The sequence below is a fragment of the Callospermophilus lateralis genome, chromosome 3 (genome assembly GCF_048772815.1).
Source record: "Callospermophilus lateralis isolate mCalLat2 chromosome 3, mCalLat2.hap1, whole genome shotgun sequence".
NCBI classification, from domain to species: domain Eukaryota; kingdom Metazoa; phylum Chordata; class Mammalia; order Rodentia; family Sciuridae; genus Callospermophilus; species Callospermophilus lateralis.
The window spans coordinates 176,124,829-176,148,487 of NC_135307.1; the positions used below are offsets into that span (position 1 = coordinate 176,124,829).

A 23,659-nucleotide genomic window follows, 5' to 3' on the forward strand; every position below is an offset into this window, starting at 1 on the left:
CATGTTATTTTCTCACCATATATGCCTACGAGCTGGCACAGGGGGAGAACAATAAAGATCTGCTGAATGGCTGAATGAATGAATGAATGGAAAACCAGTTTTTAGCCATTTTGAAGAGTTATCATCAGTGGTGTAAAAACTCAAAAAACATTTTATCAGCAAAGCAGTTATGTGTAAGCCAGGTGGAATGATCCCAAATGTCTCAGTATCTTATGTTTTCTTCCTCATTCTCCTATTTCATTTTTTTTTTTTAACTTCCATAGAGGAGGTGTGAAAAGGTCACAATGAAGAGATGTGGCTGGGCAGCTAGTGAGTTAAGATGGGATGGGGGTGGAAAGCTCTTGCCTTCCTGACGTGTCACAACAAGTTCATGGGTGTGTTCCAGAATGAAAAAACAATAGGCAACCTTATAAGTAAACACAGGTCAGAATATAGATTTAAAAAATCTCTGAACCACAGATGGGTAGCCCTGATGATTTAATGATCAGAGAATCATTAAACAGTAAAACTAATGCTGTAACCTATTAGAGTATTTCAGAAGAGCAAGCACTTAACTATCTGTGTGAGAATGGTTAAAGATTTAATGATGAAATAAGCATATCACAATAGCACCAATTACATAAAGTTAAAACCATGCAAAATAAGACCATACATTATTCAGGGATGTTTACAAAAGTTGTAAAAGTTAAGGCTGTGTGCAGGAATGACAACCACAAGGTTGTCAATGATTACTGGGCACGTTATGTCAAAGGGGAAAATAAGAAGATGAAGATAGGAAAGGTAACTAACTGCAGGCATAATTTTTCTTCAAGCTGAAAATAGGTTCACAAGTATGTGTCAGAATATACATGTGTGTGTATGTATGTGTGTGTGTGTGTGTGTGACATATATATTATATATATATATATATATATTAGTTATACATGCGCACAGTATCTTTATTTTGTATATTTATTTTTATGCAGTGCTGAGGATCAAACCCAGTGCCTCACATGTGAGGGGCAAGCACTCTGCCCCTGAGCCACAACTTCAGCCCCATGTGTCAGAATTTTTTAAAAATCTTTTAAAAATTTAGAAGAAAATATTTCAATTCCAAAGAAAATCAAGAGAATATCTCAGGAATACAGGTAGCCCCATATTTCTTGCCCAGGTTTAGGTAAAGGCTTAGTTGGAAAACCTGCAAAAAAAATCCCTTTGCTCATCTCCCTGTTCTCACTATGGCAAGAGTTCAAGTTAAATAGTGGGGATAATCATCAATAATATTTATGGTGCCATTCACAGCTGGGGTTGTTTAATTAAAAGGACAAATTTAAACTAATATGCTTTTATCAGAGAAGGGGGTTGGCTCAGCAATCCAAGCACTTAGTGAGGACAGCTGCAAAAGTGTAGAAGGAAGGAGGCCCACTAAGAGCTCTAGCATTCTGCTGCAAGACAACATGGAGAGGATGAGATCAACAAAAGCAACTATTAGGAAGGAACAGGAATAGGAGTTCATTTAGGGGCAGACAGAGAGGCAAGTGGGACTGCAGACCCATTCCCAGGTTGGAAGCCAGCCAGCATGGCTGCACTGAGAGATGGAAGTTACCAAGAATGTGTAGATCCTTGGGCAACGGGGATGGTGGGCCAGCAGGACTGACTTGTAAATGCAATCTTCTCAAGGACAGTACTTTAAAGCAGAAAAATTTTCTGAAATGTGAGTCTCCAGGAGGGATGAATAGTTCCTATGTTGTCCACTCCCTCTTTACTTTCTTTCTCAGTCTCATAACCATGGTCACCATTATAGCTGGCCTCAGAGGTCCAATTATCAGACTTCCAAGCATAGGCAAAATACCTTTTTTAAAAATCTCCATTGCATTCAGCTGGAGAAAGGAAAGTGGCTAGAATCTAAGGAAATTTATAATTATACACACATACATGCACATATAACCCTAAGAAAATCAGAAATATAAAAATAAATGAGGGAGTATAATTTAAAATCAAAGACAAATATTTCTATAACAATTCAGCAGAGTTGACAATGATGAGACTGAAAACAATTATAGGGGCTGGGGTTACGGCTCAGCAAGAGGCCCTGGGTTTGATCCTCAGCACCACACAAAAAATATATAGATAATGGAAAGCTGCATACAAACTGATTAATGACCACAAAGGTAACACACCCAGGTTACCACCCTGCAGATTACTTTTAATCTCTCCTGTAATTGTAGTTGGACATAATACCTTTGTTTGTTTGTTTGTTTGTTTGCTGCAGAATGAAGGAAAAAAAATCTAAATTTTAATTCAGTCTCGATGACAGTGGTACATCTTTGTGCATCAAAATACAGATACTGACAATTACTCAATTGCTTTTCTTTCTTTTAAATTATGGAAAGAAAAGAAAAAGAAAACTCTAGGTCTCTACATAAGCTGAGATACAACAAAGTAATTAAAATTGGCACTCTAAAATGAAAGGTTCTCAACCTGAAGTCAGGTTATTAGGAACTAACTGAAACACACTTTATTTTCTCCATAAAGCTCCCCCTGCCCCATTAAAGCTGTTTTGAAGGCTGGAAGTATAGCTCACAGTGGTAGAATGCTTGCCTAGTATGTATAAGTCTTTGGGTTCTATTCCCAACTCCACAAAATACACAAACACACACACCAAGCCCTATTTTAATTAGAATAGGTAGTATTCTTATGATAGTTGAACAGGGGAGAAAAACAAGGAATAAACATATGACACTACCATCTCTAATCAAGTTTCATTAAAACACATTTCAGTTTTACATTTGGTTGAAAAGACTTGGCTGGGTGCATGGCATACGCCTATAATCCAAGTGGATCAGGAGGATGAGGCAGGAGGATCACAAGTTCCAAGCCAGCCTCAGCAATTTACTGAGGCCCTAAGCAACTTGGTGAGTTCCTATCCTGTCTCCAAAAACAAGGGAGGGTGGGGTGCAGGCTGGAGATGTGGCTCAGTAGTTAAGCGCCCTGGGTTCAATCCCTAGTAACAACAACAACAACAAACAATCTGGCTGATTGTACTTTTAAATGAAAGCTACCACTGAGTATGGTGGTGCATGACTGTAACTCCCATGACTCCAGAAGCTAAGGCAGGATGATTGCAAGTTCAAGGCCAGCATCAGCAACTTAGCAAGGTCCTATCTCAAAATAAAAAGTTAAAAAAGAGCTGGGGATGTAGCTCAGTGGAAAAACTCCCCTGAGTTTAATCCCCAGTATCAAATAATAAACATAATAACAAATAATAAACCTAGATCTACCAGTTGCTTAACATTTCGCCATATTTCTTTATCTCTACACATACACACAGGCATAATTTTTTTTCTTATCAAACCATTTGAAAGTAAGCTACAGATAACATGCCAAGATAAGTTATATGTGTATACTCCAGTCAAATAAAGACTGGAGTATACACATATAACTTATCTTGGAGAAAAAAAAAATAGCCAGTGCTAATTTATCTCTGAATTTCTCAGCTTATGAACTTCATGCCCAGCTATTTCATCTGTAACCCTCAAGAGAATACTGTTAGCACATTTCAGCTCAGCCTATAAAATTTTTAAGTTATGCTCTATTAGCCTTAGTGATACTAAGTCTCTAAAATGTAGTTCTTAATCCTTTAGCAAAAGTCAAAAACTCTGAGCAACAATTAATTGCCACAGACTCTCGGAAAAGATCAGACATGCACATACACATATAATTTTTCATACTATTTCAAGCATTTTATAGGCCTATTAAGCCTATAAATGGACTCCAAATTAAAAAACCCTCAGTCTAGATATTTTAAAAATCTGAGGTCTAAAATTCTAGAATTTATCAGCTTCCTCTGTTACTGATGACCATTGCCACAGAAAGGCAAATTGCTATTTCTGGTTCTACTACTTGTTAACAGAAGTGAAAATGAACCACAAGCAGGCAATGCCAATGAAATGCAGCCTTATCTCACCCTAGTCTAAATCCTCTCAGTGGCTCCCAGCCAATCAAGAAAGGCTATAGCCAACTTTTTTAAAATATGTAATTACATGGATAGTATACATGATTAACCTGTTAACTCTCTCAGAACCCAGGAAAAAGGAAAATGACTCTACTATGCAATTCCTCCTGGCTATTAAATAAGGATTAAGGGGCTAGAGATGTGGCTCAAGTGGTAGCGCGCTCGCCTGGCATGCGTGCGGCCCGGGTTCGATCCTCAGCACCACATACAAACAAAGATGTTGTGTCCACCAAAAACTAATAAAAGATAAATATTAAATAAGGATTAAAACTAAAGTTTACATCGATACTTTTAATAGAGGCTGGGATTGTGGCTCAGCTTTAGAGCGCTCACCGGGCACAGGCGGGACCCGGGTTCGATCCTCAGCACCACATAAAAATAAAGGCATTGTGTTGTGTCCATCTACACCTAAAAAAAAAATATTAAAAAAAAATACTTTTAAGAGGCACTTAATACATGCTAAATTTTCTGATTAAGATTACTCTTTGGGGCTTGGTATGACACATACCTATAATCCCAGTGGCTCAGGAGGCTGAGGCAGGAGGATGGCAAGTTTGCAACCAGCCTCAGCAACTAAGCAAGACCCTAAGCAATTTAGTGAGACCCTGTCTCAAAATTTTAAAAAAAGGGCTTGGGATGCAGCTCAGTGGTTAAGCACCCTTGGGTTCAATCTCCAGTACAAAAAAGTCTACTCTTTGGGGGCTGGTGGTATGATTCGGTGGTAAAGCACTTGCCTAGCATGCTCAAGGCCCCAGGTTCTATTCTCAGCACCACAAAAAATAAAATAGAATCCAAGAATCCAATTTTACCTCAGTAGTCCTAACAGTGAGTTAAAAGCAGAATTCACTTTCCTTTGAAAAGAAAAACTGGTGAAAAAGAATGGAATATTTTTTAGGGGCCTCACTAATATAACTGTCATGCAAAACTCTGTTCTAAAAAATCTCAATTTGCACAGGTGTGTGGATAATAACAAGCTACATAGATTAAGACTGAACTTTCTGGATGTATTAGTAAAACACTTTCATAGATTTGGGTTTGTCGTTCCAAGTACAGTTGAACCAACCAGAAGCTTCACTTCCACTTCTTAGCTTATAAAGCAGCTAGATGCTTAAGTATAGGACCTTTGAATCTTTGTATTAACAAAGACCAGAAGGTTCCCAATTCCACCAGTTTTTCCCATCTGCTAATTACTTACCACAACTTTATTGAAGTCCTGGATTGCAAAATAAAGGGCAACAGCAGTGAGTGCATCAGTTATCTGTCAAGAAAGAAGAGTAAAAGGAAATATAAAACTCAGTTATGCAGGGATACTGGAATACTGCCAGGCCCTAGAGTTCTGGTGGATCAGTCAGGCAGAATGTCAACCCTCATTCTGATTACTAAAAGGTAAGACCCAGTCAGGGAGATCTAACTGGAAAACCCTGAAGATTAGAACCCATCTAGGCCCACTTAAGTCTCGTGAATCACTGTGTCTACTCTAAAAGCACAAGTTACTTAAGTTTTCTACAAAATTGGAACAATGCCCACTGCTTTGCAAGCCTCATGTATGTAAGTGCCTAGCACATAATAAAAGTCCTCAATAAATAGGAACCAATATAATTATTAAAGAAGACCTCAGTAGGGCTGGGGATTTAGCTCTGTTGATAGATTACTTGGCTGGCATGCAGAAGGCCATGGGTTCAATCCCCAGCACCACAAAAAAAAAAAAAAAAAAAAAAAGAAAGAAAGAAAAGAAAAAAGAAGACCTCAGTAGACTTCCTATGTATTATTTCCTTTTTTTTTTTTTTTTTTCTTAGTATTGGGAATCAAACCCAGGGCCTCACCCATGCCAGGCTTGCTCTACCACTGAAACATACCCCCAGCTCCAGAGGAATTTGTTGACCCAGATTTTTCAACTCTAAACTAGACAAATGTTTCAAACTGCTATGCTCTCATAACATAGTCCTGGGCCAGGGTTGTGGCTCAGTGGTAGAACACTTGCTTAGCACATGTGAGGCACTGGGTTTGATTCTTAGCACCACATAAATAATAAATACATAAAATAAAGGTATTAGGTCCATTTACAACTAAAAAATATTTAAAAACAAAAAACAACCACAGTCCTGTCATTTCAGTATTCAAGATTCTTGCCTCCTAAAAGTCCCATCAAGGCCTATGTCCTCTTCACAGAATCTCTTGGCAGAACAGTTAGGACACTTAGGATTTCCCCCATACTGGAACAATTAAAGCCAATCACAGAATCTTGGAGCTAGAAAATTCAAGACTGCATAATCTAGAAACCAAGCTCTAAAGAAGAATAACAAATTGGAGCAAGTCAGAAGTCAGAGATTGCTTCTCACACTTCCATAATTCTGCCACAGTTCAATGATTTCAAATTAAAAATATAAAATTTTACTTTTATTTCTGAGAAACTCCCAAGCTTGTAAGGCAGAATTTTTCCTTAAAAATAACAAACTATGCCAGGCATGGTGGCACATGCCTATAATCCCAGCAGGAAGATCACAAATTCTAAGCCAGTCTAAACAAAAGCAGAGGCACTAAGCAAGTCAGTGAGACCCCGTCTCTAAATAAAATACAAAACAGGGCTGGGAATATGGCTCAGTGGTCAAGTGCCCCTGGTTCAATCCCCCGTACCAAAACAAAAACAGACTGCAAAATTAGATAAATGATTAATAGACTTTATCTGAAAGACTACTTACCATAAATACCAATTCAGCATAGTCAATTAGGAAATGAAAGAGGTATATTATTAATGGAGTCTGCAGGAGAAAAACAAACATACAAATAAAAAATTAAGTTAAATCTCACTATGAAATAACAGTTTCCTGAGTTGGGGGAAAAACTTCTTCAGCAAAATCTGTTTATCTGTTTCCTTCTTGGAATATTGTACTATTCTAATTGGCTGAAGTACATATAAGAGCAAATAATTTAGTACCCTGAACCTTTTGTACCACTGGAACTATTTTTTGACTTCACAAAAGAGAATAAAAAATTTTGATGTGTTAAATATCTGTTTAGCTTGGCATGATGGTATGCAACTATAGTCCCAAGTACACAGAAACTGAATCAGGAGGACTGCCTGGCACAGGGCTTCAAGGCCCCCTGGGCAATGTAATGTAACCCTGTCTCAAAAAATAAATAAGTATGCAATATCTGTTTAGAAACTGATAACACACCACAGTTATCATGAAAATCGTGTTCTAAGACACATCTAACAGCCAAAGGGAACTCTAGAGGACCAAGATTACTAAACTTACAAAATTAACTGGGAAATCTTTTCCTCCTTCTATTCTCTGAGAAGTTCATGTTAAAATGTTATTTCCTCCATAAGAATTGAGAAAAAAATCCACTCATTTTTGCCCAAGTGTTCTTTAAGAAATTTAAGTTACAGATTAAATTTCCTTCACAGATAAAACAATATTCCAATTTACTGTGTCAGTATAAATTGTGTTTTTCTAAGGATCTGTCCATTTCATTCATCTAAATTTTCATCTCATTGACATAAAGTTGTTCATAATATTTTAGTTTTTATTATTTAAGGCAATAAATTTTCTTCTGATTATGGCTTTAGCTGTATCACACAAGTTTCTTTTATTATTTTTTGCAGTTGTAGATGAACAGGATGCTTTTATTTTATTTATTTTTATGTGGTACTAAGGATCAAACCCAGTGCCTCACACATGCCAGGCAAGCACTCTGCCACTGAGCTATATAGCCTCAGTCCACAAGTTTTGATAGGCTGATTGCTTTTCAATATTATTCAGTTGAAAATATAATCTAATTTCCACTGACATTTCTTCTTTGAGACTACTTTAAAATGTATAGACTGGAGATGCAGGCCAGTTGTGGAGCACATGCTTAGCATGTGAACACCCTGGGCTCAATTTCCAGCATACACACACAAAAAAAAAGTACAATGTTCAATTTCCAAATGTTTGGAAGCTTTATTCACATAAATATATGTGTGTGTGCATGTATGTGTGCATGGGTGTGTGCATGGGTGTATTTGTGTGTGTGTGTGTATGTGTGTTTTAGGCAATTAAACCCAAGGCCTGGTCTAAGGTGATGGAGGATGGCTTTTGGAGGCATTAAAGCCTAAGCTAATATCTGAATAGTAGAGCTAACTACCCAAAAAGGGAAGAGTGGCCCTTTATAGAGAGACAACAGCATGAACAAAGACCATTAGATAACAGAGAATATGATACAGTATCATATTCTGTAACATATATATGTTAGAATTATTTCAGGGAGGTCAGGCCCAGTGGTGCATGCCTGTAATTCTAAAACAGGGCTGGAGATGTGGCTCAGTGGTTAAATACTCCAGGTTCAATACCTGGTATCAGAAGAAAAAAAAAAAAAGAAAAGAAATGATTGATAAAGAATAGAATAGGGAGGCTGGCGTTGTGGCTCAGTGGTAGAGCACTTGCCTAGCGCTCACCAGGCTCGATCCTCAGCACCACATTAAAATAAAGGTATTGTGTCCAACTACAACTAAAAAATAAATATTTAAAATTTTTTTTTTTTTTAAAAAAGAATAGAATTGGGGCTGGAATGTGGCTCAGTGGTGCAGTGCTTGCTTAGCATGTGTGAGGCACCGGGTTCGATCCTCAACACCACATAAAAATAAATAAATAAAAATAAAAGTATTGTGTCCAGCTACAACTTAAAAAAAAAAAAATATATATATATATATATATATATATATTTATTTATATATATTCTATTCTTTTATATATATATGAATAGAATAGGAAATACTGGGGAATGATACTGGCCAAAATATATTATTATATTGTGTGCATGTAAAAATATATAACAACAGATGCCACCATTATTTATAACTATAATATGCCAATTAAAAATAAATGGTATGTAAAAAAGTGGATGTGTAACCGATGTGAATCTGCAATTTGTATACATGGTAAAAATGAGAGTTCATAATCCACGTGAATCAAATGTATGAAATATGATATGTCAAGAGCTTTGTAATGTTTTGAACAATAATAAAAAAATAATAATTAAAAAAAAATGGGACAGGGCTGGGGCTATAACCCAGTGGCAAAGCACTTGCCTAGCATGCATGAGACATTGGTTTTGATCCTCAGCACCACATAAAAATTAAAAAATAAAATAAAGGCATTCTGTCCATCTATAACTATAAAAAAAATTAAGAAAAAAATAAATGGACAAAAAAAATAGAAAAAATATTGGGGAAAAAATGTGGTTAATGTAGTAAGGAGGGTCTACAGGGTTTTGTATGCTCCTTGAAGGTATTTGGATTTTATCCTGAGGTCAATGGTTAAGGATTTAAAGGAGCTGAGTAAAACAGTGACAAAATCAGATTTTAGAAAAATGGCCCTGAAAGCACAATAAAGAGTAAATGAGAGGCTGGAGTTGTAAAGGCTCAGTGGTAAAGTACTTGCCTGGCATGTGTGAGGCCCTGGGTTCAATCCTTAGCACCACATATAAGTAAATAAATAAAATAAAAAAGATCCATTTACAACTAAAAAATATTTAAAAAAAAAAAAAAAAGAGAGAGAGAGAGAGAGTAGGGGCTGGGGCCGTAGCTCAGTGGCAAAGTGCTTGCCTCGTATGTGTGAAACACTGGGTTCAATCCTCAGCACCACGTAAAAAATAAAAATATAGATATTGTGTCCATATACAACTAAAAAAAAATAATAAACAGAAAAGAGTAAGTGAAGGGGCTAAGGTTGTACAGCTCAATGGCTGAGCGCTTGCCTGGCATGTGTAAGGCACTGGGTTTGATTCTCAGCACCAAATAAAATAAATGTATTATGTCCATTTACAACTAAAAAAAACAAAAAGATAAGTAAATGAAGCTGGGCTCAGTGGTACATGCCTATAATCTCAAGCTACTCCAACAGGCTGAGGCAGGAGGATTGACAAGTTTGAGGCAAATCTCAGAAACTTACCAAAACCCTGTCTCAAAACAAAAAAGTAAAAAAGGGGCTAGGAATTCAGTTTAGTGGAGAGAAGCACTCAGTCCAATACCCAATACTGTGCCAAAAAAAAAAAAAAAAAAAGAAGAAGAAGAAATGAGCAAGACTGAACTGAGAAAGACTTGTCAGGAAGCTATTGGAGTAACCCAAACAAGAGATTATGGTGATCGAATTAAGAGTGTTTTTACTATTCTTTTTTTTTTAAGGACTTTTTTTTTTTTTTAGTTGTAAATGGACACAATACTTGTATTTTATTTATTTATGTGGTGATGAGGATTGACCTCAGTGCCCCTCACAAATGAGACTCTACCACTGAGCCACAACCAGCCCACTGTTTTTACTAACCTTAAAAACTAATTTTGAGTTAAATAAGCTTTAGTGGGCTTTTTAAGAAACTAACATTGATGTTAAGTTTTCATGGAAAAGCATGTTTCAAAGAACCAATTACATGCTACTCAGCACACCAACTATCCATAGTTACAATTTACTTGCCATTTAAAAGTCTCTTCTAGGGCTAGGGATGTGGCTCAAGCGGTAGCGCACTCGCCTGGCATGCGTGAGGCCCGGGTTCGATCCTCAGCACCACATACAAACAAAGATGTTGTGTCCGCCGAGAACTAAGAAATAAATAATAAAATTCTCTCTCTCTCTCTCTCTCTCTCTCTCTCTCTCTCTTTAAAAAAATAAAAAAATAAAAGTCTCTTCTACAGAAGTCTCACCTGTTTCTCCAAGTTACAATCTTAATCTGGATCATTTCAATAGTAACTGTGAAACCACCTTTTTATCCAGAAGACATCTAAAAAAGGGTTGTTTCTAAATAGGATTTTCAAAAATAGATCCTTTTAAATGTTTGTACAAAACAAAGGTTAGGCTTTGGTATCTATGATGGTAAACCACTCTTAGTACCCTGAAAAGAAAACAAGAACACTTACTTCATGAAATATTGCTCCAGAATACGGAGATACTCCCAAGTCTAACAGTGAGAGGCCTTCGACCACTGAAAAGCAAGACATCCACGTTCACTCAGACTTCACAGACAGCAGATGATCATAAACTGAAATGTTAGATATGTCAGGGACCAAGAAGGGCCTAAGAGTTTATCTAATCCCTTTCATCTAATCCCCAGAAAGTGTTTGCAAATTTTTAGTTGAACATTTCTGAGAATGAGGAACTCTGTTTCATACACAGCATCCCTTTCCATTGTGGGGCAACACTTGTTAGGAGAAAGTTTTTGCTTGTTACTAGGGATTGAACCCAGGGGTGCTCAACCACTTAGCCACATTCCCAGCCCTTTTTATTTATTTACTTATTTTAAAATTTTTAGTTTAGACAGACATAATATCTCTAGTTTATTTATTTTTATGTGGTATTGATGATCAAACACAGTGCCTCAGACATGCTAGGCAAATACTCTATCAATGGGCCACAACCCCTGCCCTTTTTATTTTTTGAGACAGGGTCTTCCTAAGTTGCTTAGGTTTTTGCTAAATTGCTAAGGCTGACCTTAAATTTACAATCCTCCTGCCTCAGCCTCCAGAATTACTGGGATTATAGAGGTGTGCCAATGCCCCTAGTTTAGGAGAAGGTTTTATATTAAACTTTACATTTCCTTCTACCTCTTTATAACTTCCACACACTCTAAAAACTGTTTCATTTACATTTGTTATGTTTTTGGGAACGGGGCAGAACATATCAGAAGCTGATGAGAAATGTCCGTAGAGTGGGGAAATGGGCAGTCATTCTCATATTCTGCTTGACTGTGTGACATTTGTTATCAGCTTTTCTACAGGGCCATATGTATCTTTTAGGTATATGCCTTTTGATTCTAAGACGACAGTTCTTAGGACAGTTTCTCCTAAGGAAATATTGGGCAAGTGCCCAAAGAGATATGTTCAGTATAGTGTTCAAGAGTACTGAAAAATTGGGTAATAATCTCAATGCCTATCAATATAAATTTATCTAAATACATTGATATGGGGCTGGGGATGTGGCTCAAGTGGTAATGCGCTCGCCTGGCATGCGTGCAGCCCAGGTTCGATCCTCAGCACCACATACAAACAAAGATGTTGTGTCTGCTGAAAACTAAAAAATAAATATTAAAAAAATTTTTTAAATACATTGATATATGTTTTTATGATGGGATACTTTAGAGTTAAAAATTGCAGTTATAGTCAGGCACAGTGGCACACTCCTATAATCCCAGCAGCTCAGGAGGCTGAGGTAGGAGGACCAAGAGTTCAAAGCCAGCATCAACAACAATAAGCCGGCATCATCAACAAAAGTAAGCAACTCGGTGAGACCCTGCATCTAAATAAAATACAAAATAGGGATAGGGATGTGGCTCAGTGGTCGAGTGACCCTGGGTTCAATTCCTGGTGCCCCCTTCCCCAAAACTGCAGTTATAAATACTTGAATAATAAGTGGAACAAAAAGGAAAGCTATCCTTACAGAGAATTCTAAGCATCAAGTGTAGAAGGAAAGACAGAAGAAAAAAAATCACTATTTGACCCACTGAAATAATTCTAAAGGGTAATAACTGTCATCAGTGGATACTAAAATCAGTGGGTAAAAAATATGATAAAAACCAGCATATGCAAAGGGAAAAATAATTTTACACAGATAAACCAGACATTCACTTCCTTAATTATGTGACCAAAGTTAAACATCATTAATAATAGGTTAACCATATTAACACCAAGTTCTTCCTAATATGATTCACTGAGATATATATGGTCCTCATGCGAAAAACGTGGTACCCTTGCCAAAAAAATATTTCTCCAATTTCTTCATGAGAAAACATCAAACAAATCCAAATTAAGAGAAAAAAATAACTAATGAATACTCTTAAAAATGTAAGTTTGAGCAGGTGTCCCACATTGGAATAGACTAAGAAGAAAAAACAACTAAATGCAAAATGAGATTACAGATTGAATAGTAGCAGAAAAAGAACATTCATAGGGAAGTGGTAATAAGGTCTGTGCTTTAGTTAATAGCACTGAATCAATGTTAAACTTCTGTTGTAGGCACTTTACTACAGCAGTATAGGATGTTAACATCAGAAGCTGGGTGAAGGATAAACAGAAAGTCTATATACTTTTGTTTTGTTTTTTTTTTTAGTTACAAAAGGACACAGTACCTTTATTTTATTTATTTATTTTTATGTGGTGCTGAGGATTGAACCCAGTGCCTCATATGTGCACTTTGCCTAAAAGGCTCTACCACTGAGCTACAACCCAGCCCCATATGTACTATTTCTCCAATGTTTTAAAAACCTAAAATTATTTCAAAGTTAAAAGTTAAAATTAAGGGCTGGGGCTCAGTGGTAGGGCACCCGCCGTGCACGTGTGAGGCACTGGGTTTGATCCTCAGCACCACATAAAAATAAATAAAGATATTGTGTCCATCTACAAGTAAAAAAAAAGTCTTAAAAAAAAGTTAAAATTAAAAAACAAAGTATAGATCTATATTTACTGAAGGAGCGCTGTCCATGGAATAGTCTTAAATGAAGAGCAGGTCATAAAACAGCACGTAAAATATAATACAATTTTATTTTAAACTTTTATAAGCATTCATTCATTTCATTATTTGAGAGAATGAATATATATTTGATGAGAAATGTCTGGAAAAAAAAATATTAAAATGTTAACAATAATGATCTTTGGATGATAAGATTACAGAAAATGTTTAGTTTCTTTTATCCTTTCTTCATCTTTCTGAATCAGTAATACACATGAAGTATTTTATAATTTTTAAAAAGAATCAAGAAAAATCATTTTTAAAATAGGGGACAAAAGATTAAAAAAAGACATAAAATGGAGCTATAAAAGTCTATAAATTGGATAGGCTTATAAATGTATAAAATATCTCAGAAGGATACATAAAAAACCAATAACAATGGTTGCCCCCAAGGAATGAAACTTAACAGCTATGAGAAAGTGGTACGACCAGGCATGGCAGCCTATGCCTGTAGTCCTAGATCAGCTTGGGCAACATAGTGAGATCCCTATCTCAAGGAAAGGAAGAGGATGTGAGGGCAATTTGGCTGTGACCTCTGCTACCCACTGGTTTCTGGGGTTGGTTTGGCTAATCTAGTCAACTAAGCAGGTATTCTCTTCCTCCCTCATCCCTCAATGTGCTGATCACTGAAGCTGTGCACTCAGTGAAAGAAGACAACCTTCCCCAGCAGGACTATCCTTCAGTCAAGGATGTATGAGTAGCTGTGCTTCACTACTGGAACCTCTAAACAAGCTCTCAAGGAAAGGAAGAAAAGAAAAAAGAAAAGTGGTAGAAAGATGACTTTTAATCACATAGCCTTTTGCAACTGGGATTTTTGAACCAAGTGACTGAATTACCTATTCAAAAACAAATAAATGAGGGGCTGGTGTTATGGCTCAGTGGTACAGTGCTTGCCCAGCATGCAAGAGGCACTGGGTTCGATCCTCAGCACCACATAAATGTAAAATAAAGATATTGTGTCCACCTAAAACTTAAGAATAAATATTAAATAAATAAAGTCGAGATTACAGAGCTGGTTCTATAAAAAAAGAAACTATATATTTGTAATGAGTAGGCTACATATGCAACTTTAAACTTTATAGATCTACCCTAAATAAGTAAACTTAATAGGTTACACAATTCATGGTGACCCTATAACAAAAACAAAGCCTTTTGTTTGAGACAATTGAAAATGGTACTCTATGCTAGGACCAGAAAGAAACATCCCTTAAGGAGTCACATAAAGAGGCTGCTATGTAACACAGGTATTAAACCAATCACCAGCAGCTTTACTAGACACCCAAGGAGATGATTCATCAGGCCACCTCATGAGGCATCTCTCAACCTAAGCCAATGGCTTCTTTCTACTCAGCTGTAAAAGCAACTGTTTAGGGGACCAGTATAAGGTTGTCTGAAAACATTACTATTCTTGTTTAATCCAGAGGGAAATTTCCAAGTATGTACCCAGAGGACTTCACAATTTTCAGGCAATTATCTCAATGTAATTTTTCTTTCAGTGCTTTTGCTAGATATTGTACATCAGTAAATTTGCTAATGTATTATCCAGAAAGTGCCTAGAAAGAATGTGGCTCAGTTCTCTTGATGATTAAATATACCATCAAATTGCCTCACAGATAAGTCATCTGGGGGGAAGAGTCAATCTCATGTAAAAAACACGTTAAAAACACTACAATTTACTAAAACATTAAAAAGTAGGGGCCAAGGTTGTGGCTCTGTGGTATAGCATTTGCCTAGCATGCGTGAGGCACTGGGTTCGATCCCTGGAACCATGTAAAAATAAAAAATAAAGATATTATGTAAAAAAAAAAAAAGTACAGGAAGAGCAAAAACTCAAAATACTTTTAATACATTTGGCTTCCTACACTGTCATTTTTCTTATCTTGGTGCATATGAATGAAAACCCTGACATGGTCTGAGATAAAGAGTGACAAAATCCTCTTTAGAATATAAGAGTGTATCTATTCTACGTTTAAAAGAATAACTGGGACTCCCAAGTTCTAATACATTTAACTATGTTCCACTGATATTATGCTAGGAACATTTTAAAGTCAGTTTGACAAAAAGATTTTTTGTGAAAAAACACAAAAACTCAATAAAAACCCCAAAGAACTCATACCTTTAAGCCACTCTTTTTCCTGGAGTACATTCCAAAAATAAAACCTGAGAAAAGTTCACCAGAGTAACTGCTAACATTTCTGGCTTCATGGAATTATTATTATCCAATTATTACTAGGATAGTTGACCATAAGAACTAATTAATGATGGCCAATTATTTTTAAAAAGTTGTGTTTTTGATAAACTCTCGACTTTTTTAAAAAAATATTTTGGTTTGGTTTTTTTCTTTTAGATAGATACAATACCTTTATTTTATTTATTTATTTTTATATAGTGCTGAGGATTGAATCCAGTGCTTCACACATTAGGCAAGCACTGTACCACTACCGCTGAGCTACAACTCCAGCCCTGACTCTCAACTCTTACCTGATAATAATCCCATGAAGCATGAATTCTTATTTAGTAACTCGATATACTTATGTAATTTTCCTACGGATAACAATTAAAGTATATCATTTAGAATTATTCAAACATTATATCTGAGTTTCCCCTATCAAGGGCAAACACTGAACTTGTTCTAAAGCAGGGGTATTCTTATACTCCTAGCTGAGAGGGTATTAAAGAAGCAGTCGTTCCAGTACCAATGAACACAACTATCATCCAGATCTTGTTGTTTTGGTTTCTTTTTAATGTTTATTTTTAGTTGTAGTTGGACACAATACCTTTATTATATTTGTTTTTATGTGGTGCTGAGGATCGAACCCAGGGCCTCGCACATGCTAGGCGAGCACTCTACCACTGAGCCACAACCCCAGCCCCAGATCTTGTTTTTTTTTTAAAAAAAATTTCCAGGGATGGGGATATAACTCAGTTTCTAGAGTGTTTTGCATGCACGGGTCCTGAGTTCAATCCCCAGCACCACACACACACACAAAAATTTCCAATAAAAGGAGCCAGGGTTCCTTGGAGAAGCAGCCAATTCCAGAAGTAGACTAAGAAAAAGACAAGCTAAATTTGGAGCATCTTCTGGCTCTAGAAAGTAATGTTGTATTTAAAAAAGTGAGAGGGAAATATGTCAAAAGGACAAAGTAGCCAATCTGAAAGAGATCCCAAAGGCCAAAACCAAAACAACTTAAATGATAAAATAAAAATGGTATGGATTATAAAATAAACATCCATAGGTCCATACTAATAAAGAATGACTGAATGAATAAATGAGAAAGAAACCTTTGTCAGGTGCAGCAGCAGATGCCTATAATCCAAGCACCTCAAGAGGTTGAGGCAAGAGGAGTGTTTTTGTTTTTGTTTTTTAATTTTTTAATATTTATTTTTCAGTTTTCAGTGAACACAACATCTTTATTTTATTTTATGTGGTGCTGAGGATCAAACCCAGTGCCCCGCGCATGCCAGGCGAGCGTGTTACCGCTTGAGCCACATCCCCAGCCCAAGAGGAATAAGTTTGAGGTCAGACTCAGCAACTTAACAAGATTCTGTCTCAAAATAAAAAATAAAGGACTGGGGTTGTGGCTCAGTGGTAAAGTACTTGCCTAGCATATGTGAGGCACTGGGTTCAATTCTCAGCATCACATATAAATAAATGAATAAAATAAAGGTCCATTAACAACCAAAAAAAAATATTTTAAAAAATAGAAAGGGTATCCTAAAAGAAAATACCACACCCACTAGGCTACTTTCTGTGTCTATGTATTTCTTGGTCTGAATGCTTCAAATAAAGAGAGAATTGTACATTATGTTTTTTGATCACTGGCTCCCCTCACCTAGTATATTTTCAAGGTTCATACATGTTGTATCATGTACATGTACTACATTCCTTTATATGGCTGATTCAAAGCCCATTGATATATATATGCTGTATTTTTTTTCACTAATTCATCAATTTGGTACACAATCCTGACCACTAAGAGTAAGACAACCCTGAAGATTTGTGTACAAGATATTTTTTGTGTATGTGGATTATATGCTTCCATTTCTCTTAGGTATAGAAGGTTGTAATACTTAGAAGACATCGTTACTTTGTTTAACATTTTGAGAAATTGACAGACTGTTTTTCAGAATGATTGCATTCTCTCTTTTCAACCAGTAAGGTATCAGGTTTTTAATTTTTCAACATCCTCACCAACACTTGAGATTCAATTTCTTCTTGATTATAACTGTTCACTTTGACTTAAAGTAGTATCTTTAAAAGTGGTTGGTATCTTTTGATTTGCTATTGGATTTGAGTATTTTTCATGTTCACTGGCTACTTTTTAATTTTCTTTGGAATACTGTCAATGTAGACTCATTGCCAAATTTTCATCTGAGTTATCTTTTATTATTGATTTATAACAGGTCTTTATTTACATTTTAATTATATATTTAAATATATTCTAATTTCCTTATTGGGTATACAATTTGCAAATATTTACTCTAATTTTGGAGGTTATATTTTCATTTTCTCAATGTAGGGTTTTGTGACTCAAAATTGTTTAATTTTGATGATAGCCACATTATTTCCTTTGTTACTTAAGCCCTGGGATGTCTAAGTAGTCTGTCAAACCCACAATGAAGAATATTTACCCTTTCATTTTACAGCAAAGGTTTATTTTTAGCTTCACATTTAGGTCTATGGTGCATTTTGAAACAATCTTTCTGTATGTTATAATGAAGTGGCCCCCTATCAGTGCTCCCTTGTCCCAGCACCATGTCTGGAAGATACCTCTTTCCCTGACTGAATTGTCCTGGGATACTTGTCAAAATCAACTGACTGTAGATATGCACATTTTGGTATGAAATGACTTGAATCTATGGGTATATGTGGTATTATTTCCTCAATATTATTATCATTTTGATGTGTGAACATGTGCAACTTTTCATTGACATACGTCTTCTTTAACCTAAATAAATTTTCAATATTTTCTTAAAAAAAAAAAAAAAAAATAGAAAGGATAGCTGGGCGTGATAGTGCACGCCTGTAATCCTAGTGGCTCAGGAGGCTGAGGCAGGAGGATCACGAGTTCAAAACCAGCCTCAGCAAAAACGAGGCACTAAGCAACTCAGTGAGACCTTGTCACAAAATAAAATACAAAATAGGGCTGGGGATGTGGCTCAGTGGTCAAGTGCCCCTGAGTTCAATCCCCAGTATCCTCCCCCAACACACCCCCCAAAATAGAAAGGGTTAAGGATGTGGCTCAGTGGTAAAGCACCCCTGGGTTCAATAACAGTTATGGGGGCTGGTAATGGGGGCACATATTATTAGCTATATGATCTTAGGCGAGTGCTTTAATCTGTGCCTAAATTTTCTCATCTAGGGCTGGGGATGTGGCTCAAGTGGAAGTGCGCTTGCCTGGCATGCATGCAGCCCCGGTTCGATCCTCAGCACCACATACAAAAACAAAGATGCTGTGTCCGCCAATAACTAAAAATTAAATAAATATTTAAAATAAATAAATAAATAAATAAATTTTCTCATCTATAAAATGGGCTGAATAACAGTATTGGCATCATGGGCGATTTTAGAGTTGTTTATTAATATAACTAACATGCTTAGAACACTGCCTGACATGCAGGAGGCATTATATCAATGTAAATCCTTATTATTTGTATTAGACTGAGAAGCTAGTGCTTATATTTCATAAAAAAGGAAATTTATATATATATTTTTTGTTTAGTTATACTATCAAACTGATGAGTTTATAGAAATGGGTAAAAGAAAAGATCTCTTTTCTATTTTAATAAATATCTGGTATCTTTGCCTGCCTAGTCTCAATTTTCCCCTCTTCTGGAAACAGCACCCTAATTTTCCTTATAGGGTACTCCCTGTTTTGGATGAGGCTGCCTCCTTTCCATGAATCAGGCTGACCACAGCAACTGGTTGAAGGATGGGTATATGACCCAAATCAGTTCAATGCGATTCAATTCCAAGGCTTTTGATGTGTTCAATGAAGAGTCACTCTCTTTTCACTTGACTTGAAACTGAGAGGATATAAAGTCAGTGGCCACTCTTGCCAACACCTTGGAAGAACCTGTCTGAACGTAGCCAATGCTGGATCCAGTTAGGCCTGAAGTCAGGTCTATCCTTGCTTGGGCTGTTCAGTTATGAAGGCCAATAAATTCCTTTTTTATTGCAATCTGGCCAGTTTGCGTTGGGATTCTGTCATCTGCATGTGAAAGAATTAATAATATACTGACTTAAAGATAACAATCATCCCCTCCAAGTATACAACTTCTCACTTGTTCTCATTTTAAAAAATTAGCCCATTATTACAGCCAACCAAAATCTATTTGGATCGAAGGCCCTTTCAAAGAACTGGTCAAAGACATGGTGAAACCAAAAGGGCTTTGGTATTTTGAAATGCCTGCCTTTTAGGGCTTAAGCTATTCCATTTAAAGTGTACTTTGAAGACAAATGATACTTACAGATATTGTACCCTCCCCTAAAATAAGACAAATAATAATCCTGAGAGCTGGGGATATGGTTCAGTGGTATAGCACCTCTGGGTTCAACCCCCAGGAAGTAAGGAAAGAAGGAAGGAAGGAGAGACAGGAAATCACATGGCTAGTAAGTAGCAAGCCAGAGAAAGACCCTTCCCGAGATTTCAGAACCTATGCTTTCAAGCACCACACAACAATGCCTCATCTTTGGATCCTTTAATCTGCCTATCCTATAAAATAACAAATTTAATGGTATCTTTTCTTCCACACTTATTCAACATTAACTATGCACCTGCTCTAGGCCAAACACCAATGAACTTAGGCAGGAATAAAACAATGTCATTGAAGAAGCTCACAGTGGAGGGAAAATCAAAAAGAAACAAATAATTATAACATAAGATGAGAAATACTCTTAATAAGAATATGTCTAAAGGGTTAAGATTGCAGAAGAGGGGCTGGGATTGTGGCTCAGCGGTAGAGCGCTCCCCTAGCACGGGCGGGGACCCGGGTTCGATCCTCAACGCCACATAAAAATAAAAGGCATTGTGTTGTGTCCATCTTCACCTAAAAAATAAATATTAAAAAAAAAAAAAAAGATTTCAGAAGAAGGGTGTTCTGGTATCCACAAGAAAGCAGGATTCAATTCAGTTCAACAAAAATTACATGCAAAGATAATAAACCCAAGTTTTTGCCATCTCAGGTATGAACTATAACCATCTTTATCACCATTCACCGACTGGGAAACTTAGGCAGATTACTTCTTTCAATTTCAAGTTTCCTCATATGTAAAATGGGGGAAATAATACCATCTACACCATAGAATTACTGTGAAGACTAAATGAGAAAAGGCACATAAAAGGCTTACCATAGTCCTTGATACATATTAAGTATTTTTAGGAACTTCAATGCTATTCCTAAAACACTCATTCATTTTACCATTCTCCATTCCAAAATGTCTATGGTGTAACATCAAAACATCAAAACTCTATATCTTAAAATTCTAGGGCTGGGGCTGTAGCTCAGCAGCAGAGCACTTGCCTAGCATGCATGAGGCACTGGGTTCAATCCTCAGCACCCACATAAAAATCAACAAATAAAATAAAGGCATTGGGGCTGGGATTGTGGCTCAGCGGTAGAGCGCTTGCCTAGCACAGGCGCGAACCAGTTCGCTCCTCAGCACCACATAAAAATAAAGGCATTGTGTTGTGTCCATCTACACCTAAAAAATAAATATAAGAAAAAATTTTTTTAAAAATAAAATTCTAGGAGAGGAAGGGAATTCTGGAGTGCTGGCTATATGCTGTACACAGTCATAAAAATTCACTGAAATCTATCTACACTTATAATTTGTATGCTGTATGTTTATTTTACTTTAGTTAAAAAAAAAATCTTTACCTTTTTAATTATCAAACTCTGGCCCCAATCTTACTTACTTTCTTACTTACTTTCCCCTCCTTACTTTCCCTTTTGGACATTTCACATCCTTGAACATTTCTTGATCCTGTTTAAATTCTGCTACCTGGAACTCTCCTTTTCTCTAATCTTTGGCAAACTACGTCCTTCAAGAGTCAACGCAAATCCTCCATCCTTAGGAAATTGGAAAAGGAGGGGCAGTTTATTCAAGGCTAGAACACTAAGTAAAGAAATGGGAAGACACAGGATGAACACTTTGCCTGTGGCTCCTTCAGCCCAATTTCTGAGTCTCCTTGTAGCCACCAGTATAAAACAAAGTTTGATGAATAACTTACAGAAATAAGAAGAAACAGTAGGAAAAACTGCACTAAGGTCCTTGATTGGTCAGAGGCGACTAAGGACATCTACAGACGCTCTTCCCACTAAAAGACTGGTCCCCTCATTCGGGTCCCCATCCCCTCCGCTACACTGGGTCACTACTAGTGATCCCGCTCCAAACTCGGACGCTCTTCACAAATTCTGCTCCACACAGAATCCTCTTCTCTTATCCCAAACCTTCTACGGATCACGTCCTTGGGCTCAGAACAGCGAGTAGGGCACGCCCCCTCAGATCCCCACCTCTAGGGTGGTCCAGCCTCTTGAGCCCAAACTTTATACCACCTCCCGCACATCCCCTCCGCTCCTCAGGAGCGCCCTCACATCTCCAAAGACCCCCTGAGCAGGTCAATTTCCTGAGAACCGTGCGGCCACTTCCCACCCGCCTCCCATTCAGAGGCCGTGACAAGCTCGGGCCGGGTCTGGCCGCCCATTCGAGCCGGCGGTCTCACCTCTCTTCCAAGAGCTCAGTGGGGATACCACCTCCACCCGCTCGGAAATGAACTCGGCCAGACTGGAGCGGAACAAGGCCGCCCGCACAGTCACGGCCACCACCAGCACCAGGGCCAAGGGAGCCGCCATGATATCTGGGGCGGGCGCGCAGGCGGGAAGGAAAAGGCGAAGCGGAAGAGCCTGGCGATCTGCGCACCACCGTCTGTAGTTCCGCGACTGGGAGCGCGCCGCTGCTGCTGCGGGAGCGTCCAGACCTAGGAACTACGACTCCCAGGAAGCCCTGCGGTGGGAAGGGCCGGGCGACGGACAGCGGGGCGTATCAAATTTGGAGCAATGTTTGACCGACTCCCTAGGATCACAGGTGAATTGTAAAACTTCGCAGGCCAAAGGGAAAGTTATCGTCCTGGGATTGTGAACAAGTTTTCAAGAGATGTTAATTTTACCCTTGTGTGTATGTTTTTCATGTTAAAACATCTACTTTTTTTTTTTTGTTTAACAAGAATGTTAAAATTTATTTCACTTATTCTGCAATTGCTTATTGAACGCCAGCTATCGGCCTGTCGCTGTATGAGTAGTAGCAGACAACATTCTGCACGACCTTCAACAGTTGCTTAACCTTTCTGTGCCTCAGAACCCTCATCTGAAAACTCTGCTGGTTGTAGGCTCACTAGAGACGGCTGAAGAATGTTTAGAAAATTTGCCAGCTTTTAAAACACAGCCATTATTGAAAATGAAATGGTATAAACTTAGTAAACTAAATCACATTGAAAACAAGGGAATAGTCTTAACTGGTTACTTCCGAATAGTTTTTACTACATACTTTTTCATCCGCGTTCTTTTTCAAGATTTTTTTTTTTATTTTAGTTATACAGGGACACAAAACTTTATTTTATTGATTTATTTTTATATGATGCTGGGTATCAAATCCACTGCCTCACAAGGCAAGAGCTCTACCACTGAGCCAAAACCTCCAACCTCCTTGATGTTCTTGAGGTTACTTAACACTATTGTATGGGTGCTATAGTGAAGTGCTACTACTCTTCTCAAATCAGGTGAGTTACTTCAGATTGTTAGTTTGAAATCCCTCCAGGTGGGAGTGTTTACACCAGAGAAATCAGCAAATACTACAAATCAGAGATTTGAGATTTGAAGAGCACATTGATAAGCATTAACAGCTTACTGCTTCATTAATTAATGTATGAAAAGTGCTATGATAAGTGCCTAAATATTAACTTTATATTTAATATTAAATAAGTATGTGAGGAAATTTCAGGTCTGTGAAGAAAATGAAACTGCATCATTGGGCAATTGTGGTTGAATATTTCAAAATAACTAGTAGAATTTTGAATGTTTCTAACACAAAGAAATGATAAATGTCTGAGGTAATGGATTTGCCATTTGCCATGATTTGATCATAACATTGGGTACATGTATTGAGTTGTCATTCTAATTCATAAATATT

At 37.2% G+C, this 23,659-nt stretch overlaps 1 protein-coding gene across 5 annotated transcripts in view; it reads right to left on the reverse strand.

Moving 5' to 3' along the window:
* Pigu (phosphatidylinositol glycan anchor biosynthesis class U) overlaps positions 1 to 22,336 on the reverse strand; it is a 91,107-nt gene extending 68,771 nt beyond the window's left edge. Inside the window, exons 1-5 of one of the 5 annotated variants that reach the window (XM_076851719.1) lie at positions 22,197 to 22,282; positions 18,869 to 19,682; positions 10,887 to 10,951; positions 6,694 to 6,753; positions 5,190 to 5,252 (exon numbers count right to left, since the gene is read on the reverse strand). In XM_076851719.1, coding sequence (XP_076707834.1) covers positions 5,190 to 5,252; positions 6,694 to 6,753; positions 10,887 to 10,951; positions 18,869 to 18,875 — 195 coding nt within the window. In that variant the 5' untranslated portion in view covers positions 18,876 to 19,682; positions 22,197 to 22,282. Of the gene's footprint in view, positions 1 to 4,327; positions 4,403 to 5,189; positions 5,253 to 6,693; positions 6,754 to 10,886; positions 10,952 to 15,951; positions 16,250 to 18,868; positions 19,709 to 22,196 lie in introns of those variants that run through there. The other 4 variants (XM_076851721.2, XM_076851717.1, XM_076851718.1 and 1 more) reach the window with 4 other exon arrangements.
* Positions 22,337 to 23,659: the final 1,323 nt, after the last annotated feature.